This window comes from Ornithorhynchus anatinus, chromosome 3 (assembly GCF_004115215.2).
Source record: "Ornithorhynchus anatinus isolate Pmale09 chromosome 3, mOrnAna1.pri.v4, whole genome shotgun sequence".
Taxonomy (NCBI): Eukaryota; Metazoa; Chordata; class Mammalia; order Monotremata; family Ornithorhynchidae; genus Ornithorhynchus; species Ornithorhynchus anatinus.
In genome coordinates this window covers 84,868,782-84,892,129 of record NC_041730.1, presented here as the reverse complement: position 1 = coordinate 84,892,129, position 23,348 = coordinate 84,868,782, and the positions used below count along the sequence as shown (strand labels likewise).

Here is a 23,348-nt window from a genome sequence, read left to right as displayed (position 1 = left end):
TCACAAGCTGCACCTGAAATGCAAGACTGACATTCTGTATGATGAGGTGGAAAAACAGCCGGCAACCCAGACTTTCCACAGGCAGCAGGAACTGGGCATGCAAGGGAGGAATCCTTGCAATAAAAGCAAACAAGAAAGGCCTCATCTAATCTGGTGTCCCAGGAGTTCATTAAAACCTGCTGGGGGTTATGGAGATGCAGGCTTGAGTTCCAACAAGATTTACATTAGTAGAGGTTACATAACAGAACTGTTCCCCCACTTCCTTTCCCAGAGGAAGAGTGTTCAAAGACACTAAGCAATTTGGCAAGAGATCCTTAAGAATACAGTTGGGTTAGAGCCCCTACTGAATAAGCATGATTTCAACATGAGCTAGGAGGGATTTGACATTTAACAAAACAAACAGAAGACGAAGACTAAAACAAATCTAATCTATCTCCTGCGATGGCTGGATGTTATTCCATAATGCAAAGGTAATTACCTGAGGCTGAAAGCAGGAGGGATTCTCTCAGGAATTACATAAGATTAAAAATATTCCGACAGCTACAGGAGCCTCTTTGGATCTTCAAAACTTTCAGACTCTGAGTTTCAAAAGAGAATCTGGCCTAAAGGGGGGGGAAGGAGAAATGATGGGGTAGGGGGGGAAGACATAAAGGGCAAAAGGAGATGAGATGAAGAAACAAAAAGATTGGAACTAGGAGGAGGGGCACTTAACACCATTACTCCTTCCTCCTCCCCCTCTTCCATTCTCCACTATCAACCACAGAGGACCAACGTTTCTGTCCAGGTCGGCAGCCATTAGTGATACCTCCAGAGGCAGGAAGCAGTGGGTAGTGGCAAGCAGAGGGCAGCCACAGCCACCCAGTCGTCCTAAAACTGTCTTTTCCGGGCAAAAATGGGATTCCAGAACACATGATGACACCTCTACCTACTTTGGAAATTTCTATTATTGGCCCAGGCAGATTTAGGATTAAAGACGACAGTACCAAGAACAGCTGCAATAGTCATTGCTGCATAGTTAAGGTGTTCTCTGAACTGAACCAGGACATTTAATGGGTCCTGACCTTGACTTTTTCAGTGGGGGAACAGAACCCCCATATGTGTAACCACTTAGAAAGTGCCAGCTGGTCCCACTCTCCCAAGTGCTTCATTCAGGGCTCTGCACGCAGTAAGCACTCAATAAACATGATCGATTGCTTGAAATAGTACAATCATCAGTTAGCCAGCCACAGAAAATATGGATGAGTTTTATCTCCCTTCATACACTTTTACCTTTATGGCCTTGATAAGTTGAACAAATTTCAAAGGATCTGGAATAGGAATATATCTGTTTAAGAGGCTATTTCACACCCCCAATAAGATTTCTTATATTTTATCTGATGCCCACTGAAATGAACACCCTAATGGCGAGTTCAAGGATGGCAGTGTCTATTCTCTGCAGATAATCTTGATCTGTAACCTTACAGCACTGCTACAAACTGAGCTATGCTTCTGGGAGGATAGGAATCAGAAAAAAATTGAGAACTGCAACCAAAATTATTGTTCTTCTTAAGACTAATGATTTTTGTTTGGTCTATATATTACTATTACTATCATGGTATTTGTTTAGCACTTACTGTGTTCCAAAGACTGTTCTTAAGCGCTAGGGTAGGTACAAGGTAATCAGGTTGGACACAGTCCTTGTCCTACATGGGGGCTCAGAGTCTTAATCCCCATTTTACGGATGAGGTAATTGAGGTACAGAGAAGTTAATTGACTTGCCTAAGGTCATCCAGCAGGCAAATGGCAGAGCTGGGATTAGAACCCACATCCTCTGACTCCCATGCCCATGCTCTTACCACTAGGCCATGCTGCTTCTATATATGCTAAATACATTCAGAAATATTAGGGTGTGCTCCTACAATCTTTGATCAATACCACAAATAGGTGAAACAGAGGAATATACGTTATAAACAGCCAGTTCTTCTCACACGTGGGGGCTGGGTTCCTGAAGAAATTAGCTTGACAGAAAACTAGTGCAATGGCATTCTTGTGCTGACTGACTCTGCTGCATACACAAAATTGTTTCTTCCAAAACCACATCGAATTGTAACCAAGCACAGGATCAGAGTGGGATAGACTTTTCAAAATTCCCTAATAGTTGTCCTATCCCAAACACTGAATGAAAACACACATTATGGAAGAACTGACAGTATAAAAGAATGAACGCCAATAGCAGCCTAACCCTCTTATTTACTCTCCTCAGTAAATAATGATTTTTCTTGAAATCCTGCCACATGAATAGAAGGTCCACTGTCATTGTTTTTTCCCTCTGCTCACTAGTTTACCAAGTACAAGTTTCCATCTGTTCATTAAAGTTAAATAATGCTTCTTCAATGCATTTCTTTTTGTCTCCAAGTTACTGTCTTCTCCTGTTTCTGTCATGAACATGGCACCAAGGTGAAAATTCCATGAAAATCCTAAATAACAATAATGATAATGATAATATTGTATTTTTAAGTACTTACTAAATTCAAAGCACTAAACTAAGCCCTGGGCTAAGTACAAGATAATCAGATCAAAGACTGTCCCTGTCCCACAAGAGGCTCACAGTTTGAGGGGTAGGGAAAACAAGTATTTCATCCCCACTTTCAGATGAGGTAACAGGCACAGAGACATGACTTGTCCAAGATCACACACTGGACAGATGGCAGAGGAAACTAACATGCTGTCTCCCCCTATACCTGAAACACTTTCTAAGCAAATTGAAAGATTGCTCAAAAGATCTGATGAATAGAACATCACTTCTAGAAAACTAAAGAACCCAGCCAAGATTTTCTTCTCCATACAAATATGGCCTCAGCGATGTAAAGCCCCCTTTAAATTGACCATAATTACTGTATTCTCAAGGTCTCATTTTAAATTCTAGTTTTCTTTATATTCAAGATAAAATTAGACAACTTGCAAAAAGATGTCATTATGACTTGAATCAATTTAAGGGAGTGGGGGAAGGAAACTAGCATGCACTGTCATTTTTATTCCCCCAAAGCATAACTATGGATTTGGAAAATGGACTAATTTTAAAAGCACATGCTGTCGAGTCAGTACCTGCCAGAAATCCTGATGAGAGAGAAGAAGGTTAAAAAGAAGGGGGGTGGGGAGGAATGGGGAATGTTTGATTATATGAAAATAGAACAAAGAAAATTTAAAACCAAATATATATAAATGCATCATGAAACGTTACAACACAGAATAGACCCAATTAACACCTATGACAATCAGCAGACACTTGGAAATAAGAAACAAGACAGAGTCACAGAAATTAGTAACATCTGAAATATCTACCAAGAACAATAAAAGGGAAACCCAATTAGTAAATCAAAAAAAAACCACAAAGAAACGAAAAACTAGCAGCACGCTTATTTCCGCATAAAGTAAATACCTGTAAATTCATAAGGGGATTTAATAAGAGAAAGGAATATAGATAAATATATACCACACCTTAAAATGGATGCTTCAAACAGGGCTTTCATGTCATGCGCATCAATTATTGAATGAAAATGAAATTTTTCAGCCTGGCAAAAATCAGTTCTTTTATATTTATGTTTACTTATTCATATTTAAATATAATCGCAATTTTCCCTCTTGTATGGGACTAAGTACTATATACACAGGACAATCCATTTATAATGCTTAAATGTCACAAAGTCCTAATTAACCCATTCTAGTTGTCTTAGATGATACATGATGACTGGTGGAGCAGTTGGGTCCATATTACTGCAAGTGCGATTTACTTGAAAACATCTCCAGGTATCAAAAATGTTTTAATAATATTTCACACTTAGCTTGCCCAAAAGGAATTTCTTCCATTGTACTGAATATGAAGCTTTCAACTGAAATGTGGAAAGCATGAGTTTTCACTTACCTTTCTCCACAACTTAAGGGTAGTGGTGTGTAAATGGCTGAGAATGAGTACAGGAATTCCTTAGACTATTTCACTGGATTTATGCCATAGATAATACTGCAAAAAGGCTTCGAAGTATAGAGGTGAGATGAATCTCCAAAAGACACAATAGCTCAGATGTCAAACAAAATTAGAGTTCACTGGTTACTTAATGGGCTACCCAATTAACTCGGCCAATTGCTATTTATGTAAAAGGCATCAAAAGAAGGTCACTCTGAGAAAGAACACAGACAAGTGACTTGTTTTTTATTTGTTTTCTGTGGTACTTGTGAAGCATTTACTATGTCCCAGGCACTGTACTAAGTGTGGGGCATATTTAAAATAATGAGGTTGGACACAGTCCCATCCCAGACGGGGCTCAGGTCTAGGTAGAAGGAGGAGAATTTAATCTCCATTTTACAGATGAGGTAACTGAGGCGTAGAGAAGTCAGGTGACTTGCCTAAGGTCACAGAGCAGACAAGTGGCAGAGCTGGGATTAGAACCTAGATCCTCTGATTCCCAGGCCCATGCTTTCTCTAGTAGGCCACTCTGCTTCTGGAAAATAGGAAAATAACCAGGCTGAAAGAGTAGTAGCTGTTTTTCTGCATCTATTCAATACCTTTTTGCTCTTTTGGATACACTTTATTATCAAGCTTGCTTTCTAACGCCTCAAGTAAAGAATGCAGAACTGCAGTTCTTCATAACCAATTAATTTTAGTTATAGTCCATTGGACACTCACTAGTTAGCTCTTAATGTCAATTATCCCAGATATAACTCCTAAAAATGAACTGTCCAAGAAACATGCCACTGCTAATGTGGGGGTGGAGACACATCAGGTCTTGAACCTTTACAATTTCTGGGGGCGAATCAAAGACCAGAGATTGGAGACCAGGTGCAAAGATTGGAGATTGCTGGTTATTGGTGAGAAAGGATAAGGGGCAGGAAAATGGGGGGAACCTATGAGTAAAAGTGAATGGGGGAAAAAATTCATTTTGTTTCTTATTAAAATCAATTCTGTATGCTTTAATAAATAGAAATGTAATAGCCTTCACTTTAATATCAACTGAGAAGTTTCCAATCCTTTAATCAAATAAATTAGATTTCTTCTAGTCTAGAAAAGAAAAGTGACAATTGTGAAATTGTTTTTTCAAACAATGAACTATGTAAGCAATAACTGAAACATACATTATATCAGTACCTAAAGAATTAGGTACTTTTCCATCATAGATCTCATATCAAATTTGAAAAATAATTCTATATGAACTCCTCCATAAAAAAAAATGTTTGGAGAAAAATTTTAGCCTGGAAAACTCAATTCCCTAAGAAGAGCAGCGTATGATGACTAACTCATCACGGTGACTGTAGTTTGGGGATTTCTTGATTTTGGTAGTGGTAGTAGAACAGTGACTGTCCCGGTCAACCTCAGGAGAGGTGGAGGTGGCCTCATTCCAGCAGCAGGCCTTCCTTGGGATAGAAAGCAAAAAATAATGCCTGACTGACAGAATCAATTTAAGGCTCAGAATGGATTTTGGAAGTCAGGAAAACACCAAGGATCAAGTTTAGCTGCTTTCTGTAGGGTACATGCACTCATAACTCTGCTTGCCTTCTTCCTGGTTTGCCAAGCTATTTTTCTTCTTCGGCAGGGAAAGTGGGGTGAGGAAAGTTCAAGAGGGGGAAGGAAGTGGCTGTGAAGCCTGGAGAAAGGAGGACATTTGTTCTGTGGAGAGAGCAGTCTGCTCCTCTGCAAGTGGGAGAGGTGGGTGAGAATTCCAATGGGCTTTTAGATAAAGCAGCCCCTGGAAGCAGGCCACTAAGGGACCCCCAAGAGCAACTACACCCTAAAGTAATGGAAGCCATTTTTCAGAAGGAGGAGAAACAGCAGTGACTAAAACACTATGAGTCAAAGTTGGGATTTAGCTCTTTCTTCATACCTGTCACTCAAAATTAATTCCTGAATGTTCATTCTAAAAGTGATTTTTCAGTCAATAAAGTGCTGCATTCGAAACCCCGAAAGCCTGCACTGAAAATCAATTAGTCCTGAGTAGGGAATTAAATTTCTTTCTGGGGCTGCTCAAGCCAACACTTATTGGATTGACAGAAATTTTCCTGAGATGGATTTTATCCACATACTTAAACAAAAGCTTATTTTAAAATTCATATTAGCAACATTTCGACCACATCTTCACAACCACTATAGATTATCAAAAAGAACAAAACTTGCCTTCAGTTTTAAAATTAATCATTCAACGCTTCAGTTTTTAAACATTATTCACTGTCTCAATTTCTTTTGTTTTTATCTTTAGGTTATAAATAATAAACATTTTCCCCTTCTGAATTTTTACCACACGTTTGGCTTCCCAACATAAAAATGAACTCTTCCTCATTTTCATTTCACATGCAGATGCTGAAACAATGAACCAAAGAAACCATTCTCTCCTTTCAAGAACATGACCTCAACCATACTACCATTAGTACAAATTACAATGGAATCCTAAGAGAATTGTCTTTAAAATATAACTCACATAATCAATAATCCAACAGGTTGTATCTTTATAATATAAAGACAGTCAGAAGTGTCTAGTAAAGAACATATTTCATCTTAAAAAACCACAAGTATACAACAGGTTTAATGCCATTAGTCAGTAGGTCTCTCAAAATAGACTTTTCTGGAAAAACGAGCACAAAGAACAGTGGTCATAAAAGAGTTAAACTACCAGTCCAAAGGCATGCAACTCAATTTCTGGCTCTTCAAATCACATTTACACAGAACTTACAGATGGTTGGATTTCATATTTTAAGAAAGTAGAGTTTTGAAAGAGTTGATGAGGTGGTTGCATTACCAAATGGATTTCCCACAATTTATTTAAAACCCAAAAGATGGTGAAGAAATGGAAGAATGAGAGAAGCAGGAGGGAAGGAAAATTAAATTAGCACTTAAGATATACTAAAAAAACCCTCAGAATCTGACAATACCAACAATTGCACATACTCCTTTTCAAGGAAAACATGAGACGTCAAATCATACAGTGAAAGAAAACCATCTGAAAACTATAAGGATCAGGACTCATTTTAGCATTGACTCCCTTAGCAGTTTTTCCCCAAATGCATCTACCCCAAAGGATGAAAAGAGTTATGAAAACAGCTATGGTTTAGTTAAAAGAAAAATTGAGTTAGATACCCTTAAGTCAAATTTTTCAAGATGATTTCCTTGCTAGTATGAATAAGAATCATATTTGCAAGACTGAATGGATAAGGAGAACAAAAAATAGCACATGAGCATTAAAAGAAAGATTTTAATCTACAAGACACTGATTTAATTAAAAACCAAAACCTGATATTTTGTGCTAGCACTCCCAAGGCATAAGTCCTAGGCTGGTTCCACTAGCAGATGGATTTACGTGTTTCCTTTAGCTCACAAATTGAGGTGTTGATATATTCTTTCATATGTTTGTACCAGTGTTGTTGATCATATTAGAAATTGTGATATGGCAAGAACTGTGCTTTACTTTGCATGTCACCTTGCACAAAAGGGGGACAATGAAATGCTTGGCTGTGACAGTAGGTGGGGAAGATAAGGTTCTTAAAATACTCTGGATCAAAGAATGCTATTCAAAATATGACAGCCTTAGTTTCTCATTTAAATACAAACCACTAATTCCTTTCACCTCTCCTCTGAGGAGCCATTTTCCATCTTCAAAATCACTTTTATTGCTCTCCTCTGGATCACCCCCACACAGTTTTTTCCATCCTTTTCAAAATTTGGTGGCAGTAGCTGGACCGAAAACGTTGACAATATGTTTTGCTAGTAAATTGTAAAATGCAAGGGCCCCTTTCTGACTTGCTGATACAACTTTATCTTTATGTTAAAATACCTGGGAATCATGTTGACAGTCTAAAAAGTAGCACTATGTGGCTGACATTCAGTTTCTGGCCACATTTAATACTTTAGGTGATAGATTGAATAAATTATCCACTATTTTGTATTATCTGCACCACTGCTCCCAATTTCTCTATATAGCCTTTTGACACTTTTTAAAATGGTATTAATTTAACCCTTATTATGTGCCAGGCACTGCACTAAGTGCTGAGGTAGATCCAAGTTAATCTGGTTGGACACATTCCATATCCCACTTGGGGTTTACAGTCTTAATTCCCATTTTACAGATGAGGTAACAGACACAGAGAAGTTAAGTGACTTGCATAGGGTCACATAGCTGACAAGTGGTGGATCTGGGACAACTGAGAGTGTCCTGTTAGAATTTTGGTTGACTAGCATGACAATATTACATTGATTGGAAAGGAGAGTACCCAGCCCCTAAAGCTTCCATCACCTTCATGCAAGATAGTGCAATTTTTTTTTTTTAAAAAAAAAGCAAACAGACCCTAAAGCTCATTCCTCCAAAGGGCTCCAAATGTATTTTTCAAATTAATTTTTCAGATAGTCTATTTATTACAGGCCTTATAATTTCTGCTGCAAAAAATTTATTTTCTCCAACCAGTGGTCTTGGAATTCATGCACCTGGAAATAATTGTTAAGCAAGATAGAAAATCATTTTTTAAAGCAGCTTTAATCATTAAAGGAAAACAGAAATGAGTGAATATCCATAGCTGTAATGGAAATTTTTTCTTCCTTAATTTATGCTAACCAGTTTCCATAACAACAAAATTGTCAGGTGAGGGTCCTCTTGCAGTGCTAAAGGAAAATTCTTAAGTTGATTATATGTACAGAAGATGTTGCACTCTTCATTATTAGATCTAAAAACATGAGTTTTAAAATGAAAGGTTTTGCATTTCTCAAGTGGCAATTAAGACCATAGTTGAAGAGAAATTTTCAAAATCTTTATGCTTGACATAACTTCGGTCTACAAAAGCCACCTTAAATCTTTCACCTTCAAAAACTGAACACTCTCACTGCATGTGGAGCCTGTGTTTGGCACAGTGTTTTAAATGGCACTAGTCAGGATAGTTGATTTTACAGAAATTTGGAAAATATGAAGTTTCTCTAGGATCTCAAAAAAGCACAGGTGCCTAAGTACTCAGTAATGGAGTCATCAAGCACTTCAAAACAAAGAGATATGAGCAACTCTACAGAATTTTTCCCATCTCCTTGATGTGAACTGGCTGCCGCTGAACCAGCTCTCGCCCCCTTGGCTGTTTCTTCTACAGTATCTCTTCATTTGGATTTGGGATCAATCCTTAATTCCACCAACTCAGCCTTCTAACCTTTCTAGCCCATTTTTTAACCCCATCCCCACCACTCTGCATCCCTGTCAAATGTTGCTTTTTCTTGCTCTCTCTCTCCTTTCTGCATTCTGCTCCTGGCTCCATCTCATCCTTATTCTTAATGGTATTTGTTAAGTATTTACTACATGTGTCAAACATCCCTGCTTTCCCTGCAATTGCCTTTTTTCTTCACTTCCTTGCCCTTCTTCTCCTCTTCTTTCCCCCTCTGTGTTAACATCAACAAAAGCTTTAAGAAGAGAGGGGCCAGGGTGAGGCTTAACTTTAAATTTGCAAAAATGAATTGATGAGATTTTTGAAGGTGGACTGATGGTGATTAGAACTCTCGACATTTGAAACAGGCTTTTGCAATGTCTTATTGAGTGGTATTACTTTAAAGGAAAGACAGGGAGTATTTTCATGGCAACTATCACCATAGCTCCTATCTGGACTTTTGGGTTAGCACGGATAAAAATATTAAATGATCCCTCAAGAAATATGAGTCAAAAAACAGACATTTCTTATGTTCATTCAGATATGTCTACTGTGTCTACTTGATCACTTCAAGCACATTTTGATATTACTAACAGTGAGGCACTATTCCTCTCTTGAGTCTTCTTGCAAGGATAGCCATTTGGCTCCTGATGCTAAAATAAAATAGGCTTTTTAATATTCTGTGTACAAAGTATTCATCTCATGTCCCTTCCTTTTCCATGCAGTTTTAATGAAAATACAATTAGGGAGTTTTTAAAACCAACAGTGGTACATGAACCCCAAAGTTATAATTCTCTCACCTTTCCATCGAAGCGCTTCACTATGTACTGATCCAGTCCCAAGTCTGTGGAAGAGGGGAGACAAATTCAGGCTCTGAATACAATTCACACATTCATATGACCTAGCTTACAGCAATGAAGACATTCACAAACTTGCATTATTCATTCATTCAATTGCATTTATTGAGCACTTACTGTATGCCAAGCACTGTACTAAGCACTTGGGCGAGTACAACATAATGATAAACAGACACATTCCCTGACCACAACAAGTGCATTAAGTGGAGAAATACCAGTTTATTCCACTCTTACTACTTAGTTATTTAAGTAGCCTGCACTCATATGATGGAGACCAAAACAAAAAATTCAGTCCAAGTTCAAAGAATATTAGGAAGCAGGTCTAAATTTTTTTTAATAATTCCACTTTTTCTCTCTACACTACTGTTTGGTTTATATGATAGGTATCTGTGGGGAACCTGAATGCATTTTCCACATGCAGAAGCTAGTGTTTTCCTGACCATGAGATATGACAGTAATAATAGTAAGAAAAATAAGAAGAAGAATGATGGCATTTGTTAAGCACTTACTACATGTCACACACTGTTCTAAGTACTGGGGTAGGTACAAGTTAATCAGGTCTGACACAATCTGGGTCCCACATGAGACTCACAGATTAAGTAGAAGGGAAGATGGGTATTGTAGGATATTGCTCTACTGTACAGAAGGTGGGAATGAGGAACAGGAAGAGGCAAATTTGTGGTTTGGGGAGAAAGTATGGAGGGGGCAATTTTTAGGGGGGTAAGGGCCAATTTTTTTAAAATGTATGTGTTAAGCACTTACTATGTGCCAGGCACTGTATTAAGCACTGGGTTAGTTACAACATAATCAGGTCAGGCACTGTCCATGTCCCAGATCTGGAGAGCTGTTGATAATTTAGGTACACCCAAATATTTTATTAAAATTTATCTGAAGGGCTGATGTAACCTGTTAGAAAAATATTACCAACTATTATGTTGGTATAATAATGTTGGTATTTGTTAAGCGCTTACTATGTGCCGAGCACTGTTCTAAGCGCTGGGGTAGACATAGGGGAATCAGGTTGTCCCACGTGGGGCTCACAGTCTTAATCCCCATTTTACAGATGAGGGAACTGAGGCACAGAGAAGTTAAGTGACTTGCCCACAGTCACACAGCCGACAAGTGGCAGAGCTGGGATTCGAACTCATGAGCCCTGACTCCAAAGCCCGTGCTCTTTCCACTGAGCCACGTTAGGATTCATCAGGCAGAAACTTCTGAAATTGCTCCATCTTTCCCTCACTGTTCCTCAAGAGAGGGATTCACCTGTTTTCTAAATTAATCTGGGCTTCTGACCCTGTCCCAACTCTAACTCCCAGGCCCGTGCTTTTCCTATTAGAACATGCTGCTTCTCTAATGAAGCAGAAGCTTGTAGTGACTTTTAAAGGAATACTTTTAGAAACCAGATGTGCTTTTCACACTTGAACTCTTCCCCAAATATCAATCCTGGTATATATTGAGTGTTTACTGCAAGCAAAACACTGTACTAAGCGCTTGGATGAGTATGATACAATAGAGTTGATAGACATGTTCCCTGCCTACAGGGAGTTCACACACTCGATGGGGAGACAGACAATAAAATAAATTGCAGGTAAGTACACACGTGCTGTGAGGTTGAGCATGGCATGAATATCAAGTGATTAAAGAGTACAGAGCCAAGTGCACAGGTGATTTACAAAGAAGAGGGAGTAGGGGAAAAGATGGATTAATTGGGGAAAGTCTTTTGGAGGAGATGTGATTTTAATAAGGCTTTGAAGGTAGGGAGAATGGGAATCTGTCAAAAATGAAAGAGGAAAAGGTAAAGTACCAATGTTCCCATATGTTTACATTCCTTATTGAATTCCTTATTCATCTCCCTAAGTCAAAGCAGAATTTGACTGTTCCTTTACCACCCATATTGTTGGTGCTTGATAAAATGCATATTAGTAGCTATTATAGATTCTGGTTCTTACAGAGATTGCTCTGATTTACACCAGACAAGTTTTAAAAAGCTATTTAAGAGCAAAACTCACAAAAACTTAGACTTCTCAAAAAAACTGAATGAAACATTTAGCAAAGCTTATCAATCCAATATTTAGCTTGCACAATAAGAATAGGGCAAAGAGGGAACATTTTCAAAACTAAGCAGGCAAACCAAATAAATTACTTCCGATTTTTTTTAGGTTGATAAATTATGCTCCATTCAGGAACCCAAACATCTATTAAGACCACCTTTTTTTCCCAAATAAAGCCAATTGGCTCCAAGCAAATCTAGTACTAAATAAATGGGTTGACTAGGAAGACAACAGGAACCACCCAGAGCCACCAGAAGGAGTGTGGCCTAATGGAAAGAGCATGGGCTTGAGAGTCAGAGGAGAGTCTGCCAATTGCTTGCTGTGCAACCTTCTTCAAGTTATTTAACTTCTCTGTGCCTCAGTTTCCTCAACTGTGGAAATTAATCAAACGAGGATTCAATACCTGTTCTCCCTCTGAGTTAAAACCGTGCGACTCCAGGTGGAACAGGATTGGTTCCAACATAATTAACTTGTACATACCCCAGTGCTTAGAACAGTGTTTGACCTATCGTAAGCACTTAACCATAAAATAAACAAACACCCAAATCAGTAAATAGATGTATTCTCCCAATTCAACTGAAATTTGGTCAGAGTTTTAGCAATGTCTTTTTTTTAATGCACTGCTATTTAATAAGCACTCAGTATGATGAGTTGCAGAGCCTAGTGGAAAAAGCATGGCCCTGGGAATCACAGGACCTGGGTTCTAGTCCTACCTCTACCACTTGCCTGCTGTGAGCTTGGTAAAGTTATGCAATTACTCTACTCTGGGCCTCAGTTTCCTCACCTGCAAAATGGGGATGAAATACTAGTTCTCCCTCCCCCATAGACTTTGAGTCCCATATGAGACAGGAACTGTGCCTGATTGGATTATTTTATAAATAAATAAAATTAAATAAATGTTGGTATTTGTTAAGTGCTTACTATGTGCTAAGCACTGTTCTAAGCGCTGGGGTAGATACAGGGTGATCAGGTGGTCCCATGTGGGGCTCACAGTCTTCATCCCCATTTTACAGATGAGGGAACTGAGGCACAGAGAAGTGAAGTGACTTGACCAAGGTCACACAGCTGACAAGTGGGGGAGCACTTAGTAAAGTGTTTGGCACAGAACAAGTGCTTAACCAATATTTTAATCAAATTTATTGAAAGCTTAACTGTGTGCAGAGCACTGTACTAAGTGCTTGGGAGAGTACAATAAAACAGAGATGATAGACAAGTTTCTGCCCATAACGAGCTTCAATTACTATTATGAACAATAAGAACAATAATAAGGACAATAAAGATAAGCACTCACTATGTGTCAAGCACTAAGCTAAGCACTGGAGGCGTGGATACAGATAACCAGGTCAGACACAGTCTCTGTCCATATGCAACACACAATCTAAGAGTTAGGGTGAGCAGGTAACATCCCTGTTTTATCCATGAGGAAACTCATCAGTTGGGTGACAAGCCCAAGGTCATAGAGCAGGGCAATGGAAAGATGGGATTACAGCTCAGGTCTCCTAATTCCATGTCCTTTCCTCTAAGCCACTGGGCTTTTCAAATTTCAGTATCACCAAATAAAGCCAGAGAGCTCTTCCTGTATACCTGCTTAACAAGTTCAGACATTTATGTTTCCTTTAAAAGTCAACAGCTCTTTGCGATTCATTACAACTACCCATTTAGGGCTCCTAGCAATCAATGTTATAAAGGCATAAATCTCAAAACTCTGGGCTGGGGCAAAATGGGGAAGTTAACCTGTCTCTGGCTCAGAAATAAGATAAACATAGGGGGAATGAAAATGTGAGTATTTACAGAAACAACTACTGCACTGTTAAAACTGATTTCCTCTAAAGGATTTCAGAATTGTCCATTTCAATTTCTAATTCATCTGTTATACCTGCACTAGTTGTACCTCGAAGACTGGTCACAGGAACTTACCCCCAACTTGACAATTCTCTTTATTTTGTCTTAAGCAATTGACTTATTTAAAGTATGACATGGTAGTAGTAGTAGCATGGTGATTAGAAAGACTATTAGAATTTCCAGGGGTTGTACCTATCTGGAGAGTTTCTGGGAATTTATATAAAAATCAAACTGACTTCAGTTTGGTTTTATTACTTTTTATCACTGAAGAAAAAAGATGCAGACAGAGAGGCTATGCTTAGCAGCAGAAGTTCAAATATAAAAGCAGAAAATTGTTAAAAAATGCCATTAGAGAAATTTCACAAATGTCTCTATTCCCAAAAACCTAGAGAAATCTTGGATTTACTTAAATTCATCACCTGTGAATATTTTTGCAAGTGCCCACAGAATGACAATATATGGAAGGTTATTAATTTGTAACAGTTTTAATATGAAACTTCCATACTGCTATGAAATAGCTTTTTAAGAAGTTCAGAAACCATTTGTGATGTTTCATTATGATAGTAATAATGATAATAGCACTTATTAAGCTATGTCCTAAGTGCCAGGGTAGACACAGTTTATGATATCTGACACAAGTCCTGTCCCTCAATCTTTTCCCCACTTTACAAATGAGGAAAACTGAACTGAGGCACAGACAGATTAAGTAATTTGTCCAAGGCCAAGCTGAAGGAAAGGGGGGGAGTTGGGATGCAAATCCAGATCTTCTCACTCTTAGCCCCGTACTCTCTGCAGTAGGTCATGCTGCCATTTCTGAGATCCGTATGCAGCAAATATTGTCCCTACTTTGTGCAGAAACCGAAGCCCAGGAAACAGGAAGTGAAGAAATGTGCATAAGATCACACAATGACCTGTCTGTAAGAGATATGAAGCATTTTAAAGGAATTTCATTTTTGGCCCAATTCCACATGGTGCAAACCAAATGTTAGGCAAAAGAACTTGAGCAAGGATTGTGCTGTGGGCAATACTTTTGCTTTTGGAGCCCAGTAATAATAATAATAATAGTAAACTGGAGCATTTGTTAAGTGCTTACTATGTGCCAAGCATTGTTCTAAGCACTGGGGTGTATACAAGCAAATCGAGTTGGACACAGTCCCTGTCCCACATGGGGCTCAGGGTCTTAATCCCCATTTTGCAGATAAGGTAACAGAGACACAGAGAAGTTAAGTGATTTGCCCAAGGTCACACAGCAGACATGTGGCAGAGCTGGGATTTGAACCCAGGTCCTTCTGATTCCCACACCCATGCTCTTATCCACTAGACCACGCTGCTCCTCCATTCCAGTCAATTCAAGTCTATCCCCTAGTCCAGACTCCCTACCCCATTGCTGACCCTGTGAGCCTGAAGGTAGTACTGGGCCTAGTGGAAAAAGCAGGGGCCGGGGAGTCAGAGGCCCTGGGTTCTAATCATCACAGCTCTACTATTTGCCTGCTGCCTGACCTTGGGCAAGTCATTTAACTTCACTGCACCTCAGTTTCTTCATCTCTTAAATGGGGACTGTACACCTGCTTTCCCTCCTATTTTGAGCCCCTTGTGGGACAGGGACTGATTTGATTATCTGGAATATACCCCAGTCCTCAATAAAGGGCTTAATATGACAAATCATTTGATACAATGCCTCAATTATTATAATTATTATTAGTCCCAGTTCACAGCCCACACTTTGTGGGTGAGGAGGGCATGTTTAAACAGTAGAACTATCTGCTGTTACCATAGTTTTACTTCTTAAACCACCCCTTCCCCAGATGGAGATTTGGGAACTAATAGCTCTTGGATTCCACCTGAAGTGATAACAGTTCAAGGAGCAGAACCTTTGGAATGGCAGAGAATTCCACTCATGACCCACGTTCTTCTTCCTTGGGCCAGGAAATAAAAGCTTGTCTATGATTGCCCAGCTCCTTGCGTGAGCCCTGAATATTGCAGTCTACCTGGCCTAGCCACCTTCTAATCCCAGCTCCGCCACTGTGTGTGACCTTGGGCAAGTCACTTAGCTTCTCTGCGCCTCTCTTCCCTCATCTATAAAATGGGGATTAAGACTGTGAGCTCCATGTGGGACAACCTGATTACCTTGCATTTACCCCAGCACTCAGAACAGTGCTTGGCACATTGTAAGCGCTTAACAAATACCATGATTATTATTATTATTATGTCAAGTGTTCACATAAAGGATGGGAATTTGCCCCAGTGACTTCAGATGGCAGTGTGATCTAGTGGAAAGAACGTGGGCCTCAGGGTCTGAGGATCCAGGTTTTAATCCTGGCTCCGCCATTTGTCTGCTGTGTGACCTTGGGCAAGTCACTTAAGTTCTGTGTGCCTCAGTTAGCTCACCTGTAAAATGGGGATTATAGCTCTGAGCCCCATAAGGAACATGGACTGTGTCCAACCTGATTATCTTGCAGCTACCCCAGCTCTCAATACAAAGACTGATTCATAGAAGGCACTTAAACACCATAAAAAAGATACAAATCACTTTACCATCCAAGAGATGTCATGGCAAATATCAGTATCATATGAAACACCAGTGATTCTTCAAGTCAAAAATGAGCGATATAACACATACGAGCAATGTTAACTTCATACTAACTAATGTACTACCTTTCAAAGAAAGAAAGCAGTAATCATATCACCACACCTGCTGAGCATCAGACCGAGAGAATAAATGCAGCATTCATTTCAGAGAACTGTCAAAAGAGATCAAAGCAGTTTCCACACTGGATAGATTACACAAATATCTGTCTCAGCAGCACATCTCATGGTGAGCTATTTCAACAGAAACCCAAACTAAAAAATGTTAAAATAAAAATTCTTCTGAAGCAGTGGTTAGCAGGTAACTTAGAAGGCAGCAGGGAATTAACACTCCCATGAGCACATGTCTGCTAACCATATGCTGCTCTGGTCCATAAAACAACCAGCAGGTGGGCTATGGCTGAGTAGTTGCGGGAATATAAAGTAACGAGCGTGTTAGAAAAGAAGGACCATTTTCTTGCTGTGCCACAAATAACTGGCTAGAGCACCTATTCTCCAAAAGAGATGAAAGAAGAGCATTCAAGAAGAATTTCTAAAAGCTATTTAGAGGGAAGAAAGAAATGCCGACAAAGAATTCCAAAATAAAATATACAATTGCAAGCAGGTGGTCCTAAGTAGCCTCAGGACCACACTATGAGCCCACTGCTTTCTTTTACTTTTTATACAGGTTTTACAATGCTCTAAAATGGAGCTTTTCTTCCATTTACAAGCAAAGCACTCTCGAAGAGATCCGAAGTTGAGGAGAGAGGCTTATACGATACACTAATAAATACCAAAGTATGAAAAGGCTAAGAGAACAATCCAAAATACATTACAAGTAACTATTCATATTTGCCTCATATTATCCAACAGCAAAGTTCCCAGACCTGCTTCATGAGCGGGACCAAGAAGAAAGCTTAAGAACCTTTAGGCCACCCAAAAAAGGAATGGGAGTCCACTAACAAAAATGGAGTCAGTTACACATATTCCTTTTCACAGATTTTCCGCTTCAACACAGGCACGTTACTGCCTTGAGAGGACATGCCAGCAAGTTGAGTGAAAAGTCCCTCAGAGTTGCATCGCTATGCTCTGAGGTAAGTTCACTGTGTCTAGCCAAATTTTTATTATCAGCAAGTGCAACTGTTTTTTATGCTGCTTGATTTACTTCCACTAAAGAGAGTGGTCTTGAGCATTCTAGTAAAATCAAAATACTGGTTTGAAAGCTTGGGATTTTGCCCCTTGCAGTAGACACTGCAGACCCTCAATAAGGTCTTGAAGCTTCCAAAATCAATAAACCGTCGCTGTACTTAACAATCTTGTCTCTTCTTTTGACAGGTTCTACATCAAATCTGGTCATCCTGTATCTATTCCAGGCTTAGCAATTAATCAATCAAGCACTGGTTTTTACAGAGCTCTTACTGTGTGCCGAGGACTGCTTTAAGTGCTTAGGAGAGCACAATACAACACTCTTGATGGACATGTTCCCTGCCCTCCAGGAGCTTACAGTCTTGAAGAAACAGACATTAACATAAATAAATAAAATACAGATACGTACTTTCGTACTGCGGGGCAGAGGGTGGGGTGACTATCGGATGCTTAAAGGGCACAGATCCAAATGCATGTATGAAGTAGAAGGGATAGGGAGTAGGGAAAAAGAGGGCTTAATTGGGGAAGGCCTCTTGGAGGAAATGTGGTTTTAATAAGGCTTTGAAAGTAAGGAGAGTGGTGGTCTGTCAGATATAATAATGTTGGTATTTGTTAAGTGCTTACTATGTGCCGAGCACTGTTCTAAGAGCTGGGGTAGACACAGGGGAATCAGGTTGTCCCACGTGGGGCTCACAGTCTTAATCCCCATTTTACAGATGAGGGAACTCAGGCACAGAAAAGTGAAGTGACTTGCCCACAGTCACACAGCTGACAAGTGGCAGAGCAGGGATTCGAACTCATGACCTCTGACTCCAAAGCCCACACTCTTTCCACTGAGCCACGCTGAGATATGAAGAGTGGGAGCTCTGGGCCAGAGGGAGAATGTGGAGAAGGGGTCATCAACAAGACAGATGAGACTAAGGTACAATGAATAAGTTGGTGTTAGAGGAGTGAGATGTGCAGACCGAACTGAAGTAAGAAATCAGCAAGCTAAGGTAGTATGGGGTGAGTTGATGGAATGCTTTAAAGCAATGATAAGAAGTTTCTGTTTAATGCGAAGGCGGATGAGCAACCACAGGAGGTCCGTGAGTAGGGAGATGAGGTCTCCAGAGTTTAAGAAAAATGATCCAGTCAGCAGAATGAACTATGAACTAGAGTGGAGAGAAACAGGAGTTAGGGTGGTCGGCGAGGAGGCCAATGCAGTGGACAAGGTGGGGTATACTAAATGCTTGGATACTTGTAGTAGTACTTTGGATGATGAGGAAAGGGTAAATTTTAGTGATGTTGTAAAGGTAGAACCAACAGGATTTGGTGATGGATAGTGAGAAAGATGAGTGGAAGATAATGGCAAGGTTAAGGGCTTGTGAGATGGGGAGGTTAGTGGTGATGTCTACTGTGATGGGAAAGCCACGGGGATGACTGTGTTAGGGTTGGAAGATGAGAAGTTCTGTTCTGGACATGTTTGGTTTGAGGTGTCAGTGGGACATCCAGGTAGAGATGTACTGAAGGCCAAGGAAATGCGAGACTGCCGAGATGGAGAGAGGTCGGGGCTGAAGAGGTAGATTTGAAAGTAAGTCATCTGCACTGAGATGGTAGTTGTGGTAGTGAGTCAGTTTTCCAAGGAAGTGGGTGTAGATGGAGAATAGAAGGGAACCCAGAACTGCACCTTGGGGTCCTCTCACAGAAAATGAAAGACAGGAGAGGAGCCTGTGATAGAAACTGAGAAGAAACAGTGAGGGAGAGAGGAGGAGAAGTAGGAGAGGACAGTGTCAGTTAAACCAAGGATAGATAAAGTTTTAAGGGGAAGGGGATAATCAAAAATGTCAAAAGTAGCTGAGAATTTGAGGATTAGGATGGAATAGAAGCTGTCAGACTTGGCAAGAATAAGGTCACTGATGCCCTTAGAGGGAGCAGTTTCCATGGAGAGAAGGGAGCAAAAGCAAGACTGGAGGGAATTAAGGAAAGAATTGGAGTCAGCAGGTATTGAAAACTCTCTCAAAGAGTTTGAAGAGGATTGGTAGGAGAGAGATGGAGTAATTACTGCAGAGGTCAAGGGATAGTGTTTTTAAGATATGGAATACATAAGCATAGTTTGAAAACAGTGGGGAAGAAGCCATTGTCAAGTGAATGGTTGAAGATAGTGGTCAGGGAGGAAAGAAGAGAGGGAGCAAGTGTTTTGATAAGGTGCGAAGGGAAGGGATCGGAGGCACAGGTGGAGGGGTTAGATTTTGAGAGGAAGCAGATCTCCCCTTAAGATACTGTTGGGAAAGATAGAAGAGGGGGCGAGAGGAGGGAGAGACTGGGGAGGAGCACAAGACAGGGAGATCATGCCTCATGGTTTCTATTTTATCAATAAAGTGGCCAGGTCATTAGCACTTGATAAATACCTTAATTAACTCTTCAAGTGATCTGGATGCTGAAGAATGGTATCAAACTGAAAATGGCCCCAAGAGAATCTCTTCCTACCTACCTTTCCTCACCCACTTTACTCTGAGCCCCTTCAGTCTTCAACAATATTTAGCGTCTGAAAAGGATAACTGATCAAAACGGGAGTTTTGGGACAGAGAAACCACTGAAGGGGACCTAGTCTTGCTGTCCTCCAAGAAATGCAAATGTGGGGAGGTTTCAGCTTTAAGGGTAGGTGAAAAGCCCTTTAATCACATAGGAACCTTGAGCCTAATGTCAGGTCTTGCTTAAAGCTTTTTGAGCCGATGCCCAAGGTCAGGGTGATATGGTCTCATCTTATTTTCTGCATCCTTTTCCAAGAACATCATGCAGTATGCATATTTGGCCCTTGTTAAATGTTAAATTAAAATAATATTGCTTCTCTGCAGACAGTCCACGCTAAGTCTTAATTTCCAATAACGTCAGGGAAATCATTCCGAATCCCTTTTTGTTGAGGGGTTAAAAAAAGTCACTGGAACGGTACACAAAAGCTATGAAAATCATGAGGGCTAATGATACTGGACCAAGGTAGAATACTACATACGCCTGCTAGCATCCTATGATATCCTGGACAATTTCAAAATATTTTTCATCTGGTTGGCTTCTTTTTCTATTGATATAGTTATTATTATTATGGTACTTGTTAAGTGCTTACTATGTGTCAAGCACTGTTCTAAGCGCTTGGGTGAATTCAAGTGAGTCATGTTGGACACAGTCTCTGTCCCATAAAGGGTTCACAGTCTTAATCCCCATTTTACAGATGAAGTAACTGAGGTCCAGAGGAGTGAAGTGATTTACCCAAGGTCACCCAGCAGATATGTGGAAGAGCCAGGATTAGAACCTATGACCTTCTGACTCCCAGGCCCATACTCTATCCACAAAGCCACGCTGCTTCTCTAATTGCTGAACTGGATTATATGGGGAGGGATGGGGGTTTAAATAGCTTCACTCATCAGCCCCATTTCCCTCTAAAAACTCAACCAAGTACAAATCTAGTCAAAGGATTTTAAGAAAACATGAAATTTAAGAATCAAGTTCCTTCTCTCCCCCTCACATATACCATATATTATGTGTCAACTATATGTTTATTAAATGTAATATATGCATACAAACATTTAGATATACACAATTAATATATGTGCAATACTGAATAACTGAGGCACATATTAATGAAAGCTTCTCAGCCAGATCCTCCTATATCGCTCTTCCAGCTCCCTTAGAATTGCTTACCTCAACCTACCTATTACACAGTGCAGCCATTTTGTAGCACATCCCTCTGTTCACCTGATTATTCTCCATCCACTGCCAGACTGCATCAATTCTGACAGGACCTCTTTAGTCACTGGACAAAAGGGTATCTGCCGCAGGGATACTGCCCTTTGGGGAAACACCAATATCGCCCAGATACAATACTCATCTCTACTACAACCACCACCCGACTAAGAAATAAGCCCTGACATATCAGTCAATCAATCACTGCTATTTTTGAGCGCTTACTATGTGCAGAATGTTGTACTAAGCCCTTGGGAGAGTACAATACACCAGAGTTAGCCAGAATACTCATGTATTCTGAAGAAGGCAATGGGGGTTGGTCTCCAGGCTATGGAATCTCCTTCTGCTGACAGATTTATTTCAGTCTTAATCTGGCCTGAATCTCAGAGTGAATTTCTCCTATTCTGTTATTGTATTTTCATGATTCTACCTCTGAAATGAAATTCTTTACATCTGTTGGGCATCCTGGTCTAACGGTTGATTTCAAAAATGCTACTCCAAATTAAAACTGCATTATGCTACCTGGAATCCAACCATATTTCAACAGTGAAAAATGTTTTAATCTCATTTTTCTTTGGACCACAAAATTTGTACAGAAGTAGTACTTTGCTTTCTATACAGAATTACTGTAAAATTATCATGTGAAATGAAACTAAATTATCTGATGCTCCTCTATTAAATAAAACTAGATCCATGCTATATGCATATATTCCATGATGATACATAATTATTCAAGACTCGACCTTTATAGCAAACTAAAACCATGCGTACATAACACTTCACACTGAGTGACTATGTACTCATTTCCCAGTTCCTTAATATTTACAAAAAAAATTGGGTTTCAAGGAAAACTATTCCAGTAGGAAAACATCTGGGTGCAGTGGGAATCATAATTCTCAGCAAAATAACCTCATTATGATCTTAAGGACAACTTTTATTTTCAAAGTCACACTGGCATTCTCCAAGATGGGTGGGCTCATTCATTAACAGCAAATAATACAATTTTATCTATCTATTAGTGATTTAAGGGTGTTTTTATTTAAAAAAGGATATTACAGGACTTTCTCCATTTTACAAACCAAACGTGATTTCCCAGCGACATGCCCCAATTTCTCAAGCATTCTCTCTTCTTCACACAAAAATGTTACTGAGTCTGTTTATCAGTTTGGCACAGTGAGGGGAAAGCCCTTCAAATTCATTATAACTCATATCTACCAATTTTCCCCCCGAAGTCTAAAAATTCATTTATTCATTCAATTGTATTTGTTGAGTGCTTACTGAGGGATCACTGTACTAAGTGCTTGGAAAGTACAATTCAGCTATAAAGAGAGACAATCCCTGCCCACAATGGGCTTAGGGTCTAAAAGAGGGGAGTCAGACAGCAAAACAAGTGAACAGGCATCAAAAGTATCAATATAAATACATAGAATGACAGACATATAAACATCAAAAGTAAAAGGCATTAATATAAAATAAAAATTATAAATAGGTACATATATACACAAGTGCTGTAGGGTGGGGAGGGTGGGGAGAGCAAAGGGAACGAGTCGGGGTAATGGGGAGGGGTGGGGGAGCTGAGGAAAAGGGGGGCTTAGTCTGGGAAGGCCTCTTAGTCTGGGAGGTGACCCTTCAGTAGGGCTTTGAAGGGGGGAACTATGATTGTTTGGCAGATTTGAGAAGAGAGGGCATTCCAGGCCAGAACTAAGACATAGGCCAGGGGTCAACAGTGGTACAGGCAAGAACGAGGCAGAGTGAGAAGGTTAGCTCCAGAGGAGCGGAGTGTACGGGCTGGGCTGTAGAAGGAGAAAAGGGAGATGAGGTAGGAGGGGGCAAGGGGATGGAGAGCTTTGAAGCACATAGTGAGGAATTTTTGCTTGATAAGGAGGTTGATTGGCAACCATTGGAGATTTTTGAGGCGCGGGGGTGACATGCCCAGAATATTTCTGAAGAAAGATAACTCGGGCAGCAGAGTGAAGTATAGACTAAAGTGAGGAGACACAGGCGATTAGGAGGTCAGAAAGGATGCTGATGCTGT

General features: G+C 39.9%; 1 protein-coding gene across 6 annotated transcripts in view; it reads right to left on the bottom strand.

The window, feature by feature from the left end:
* MICU1 (mitochondrial calcium uptake 1) overlaps positions 1-23,348 on the bottom strand; it is a 229,136-nt gene that overhangs the window by 120,800 nt on the left and 84,988 nt on the right. For 4 of the 6 annotated variants that reach the window (XM_029060406.2, XM_029060407.2, XM_029060408.2 and 1 more), the window contains exon 5: positions 9,936-9,979. In XM_029060406.2, coding sequence (XP_028916239.1) covers positions 9,936-9,979 — 44 coding nt within the window. Of the gene's footprint in view, positions 1-3,084; positions 3,097-9,935; positions 9,980-23,348 lie in introns of all 6 variants that reach the window. The other 2 variants (XM_029060404.2, XM_029060405.2) reach the window with 1 other exon arrangement.